The sequence below is a fragment of the Atta cephalotes genome, assembly GCF_000143395.1.
Source record: "Atta cephalotes unplaced genomic scaffold scaffold00002, whole genome shotgun sequence".
NCBI lineage: Eukaryota > Metazoa > Arthropoda > Insecta > Hymenoptera > Formicidae > Atta > Atta cephalotes.
In genome coordinates, this window is record NW_012130066.1 from 8363865 (window position 1) to 8366076 (window position 2212).

The 2212-nt window shown below is 26.9% G+C and overlaps 1 protein-coding gene across 1 annotated transcript; it reads left to right on the forward strand.

The window, feature by feature from the left end:
* Positions 1–126: 126 nt before the first annotated feature.
* On the forward strand, positions 127–1417 carry LOC105621797. Its single transcript, XM_012203251.1, is given in 3 exon segments — positions 127–282; positions 504–1379; positions 1382–1417. Coding segments are annotated over 3 exon segments (1068 nt in total).
* The last annotated feature ends 795 nt before the right edge of the window (positions 1418–2212 follow it).

A 2212-nucleotide genomic window follows, 5' to 3' on the forward strand; every position in this document is an offset into this window, starting at 1 on the left:
TACACATACATATATATATATATATATGTACACATACATATATATATATATATATATATATATATATATACAAATAAAATTATGAATTTTTACATTTCTGATATCAAGATTTGTGCATATCATAAAATGCCTGCTGGATGCAGTGCTCCTAAATGCACAAATTCTAATAAAGACGGATATTGCTGCACAACATTTGCCCAAGATCCAAATTTGAGACAAAAATGGATTGATGCTGCCGGAATTCCTGACTGGAAACCTTCAAAATCAGCTTTATTGTGTGAGGTTGGTACTGAAGCATACAAATGTTTTATAATGTAAATCTCATAAACACAAAAATAACAAAAATAATCAATGTTATAATTTCCCATTCAATATCAATATATTAAATTCAATGTAATACGAATGTATGTACGATTACGTAGTTGCGTGAAAAATTCCAACATATTACGTTAATGATAGTTGGGACAGATGTTTTTCTCTAACATGTACCACTTATTTTTTAGGTTCATTTCCATTCATCAGAATTATTCCGCGTTGGTAGCAAAAAACTTATAAGGAAAGGTGCCATACCAAGTTTGTTTTGCAAATGTCAACAACCTATGAAAAAGAAACCTCTTGCAGAAATTCAATCAGAACAGCGATGTAATGAATCAATTGAATTTCTTTCTCACAAAAAGACAGGATTAAGAAGTGATCATTCGTATACTTCAGAAAATTTTGAGAAACAAAAAAACAAGAGTTATAAAAGAGAGCAGTATTCAAATGAATTACAAGAACATAATTATTGTTTACTTTCCAAAAAAAGGAAATCTATTACGTTTGGGTCACGTAAGAAGTATGTCCATACTGCACATTGTGTCGTAATGAAAAAACCCATTGATATAAATACATTGAAGACATTCTCTAAAGACGAAAATTACAGATCAAATTCTAATCTACATATATCATCAGAATGTACTGCAAATCAAATATTGTCTACGGAGAATTTATCTAGTCCAAAAGAATATGAAATTACTGCAAACCAAATATTGTCTACGGAGAATTTACCTAGTCCAGAAGAATATGAAATACTAAAAGAAAAATTAAAAATGGCTGAAAAGGAAAGAGATATTTTAAAAAGTAAAGTTAATGACTTAGAAAAAAATATAGAGGAAAATACTGAAATAATCAATACAATTCTTAATAAAGATCAACAAAGAGCAATTGTATATGGTACTACAAAAGGTTCCAAGTGGTCAGATGAAACAATCGAAAAAGGATTGAACTTGCATTTTGCATGTGGATCGCATGGTTATAATCAGATAATTAAACTTGTTGCTCCATTTCCTTCATTGAGAACTCTAAGAAATAAGATACAGCACATTAAACGTACATACAGTGAGAACAAAATGTATTCGTACAAGGAAATTTTTTATGAAAAAAGTCTTATTTGTAGAAAATAAGTATTAGCAATTTTATTTTTATAATGAATACATTTTGTTCTAACATAAACCGAGCTTTGCATGTATTTCTGATTTTAGAAGTTAAATTTCTCGACTGTACGAATACTTTTTGATCATTCAAATAATACAATTTTTAATTTTCGCTTATTTTTCAAATGATATATTTTCTATAATTAATACACATCTTTTTGGTATATTAATATATATATTATAAGAAACATATAGTCTATTTTATTTTTTATGAATAAATTGTTAATTATTCAGCAAATAATCATCAATTAAACGTCGAATTGACGTCAAATTGATGCTGAAATTATCATATCGATATTCATTCGACATCAATTTGATGATTCATTTCTTGCTGGATAATGTTTATTTTTGAAAAATAAAGTTAAATATTTTCTTAAAAAATATTTTCTCTGTCTGAATACTTTTTGCTCATTGTACGTAGAGAATGTCTCAAGTCAACAGCTCTTCAGTTCAAACTAAGACAAATGTGTAGGAAACTATGTAATACCTACTTCCAGTTACACATATGATAAAATACCTTCCCTTTTGAATGTATTTGTAACTCAATTGAAAAAGAAGAAACACATTGCAATTTCCCAAAATAAAATGCGAGCCTATGTCAGAGACATATATATATATATATATATATATATATATATATATATATTATTATAGTATAGTAGTAATATGTTGTTTATTAATAGTAGGTATTACTATATAATAGTAGTAAGTATTATTTATTTAAGTAAATACGAACTAAA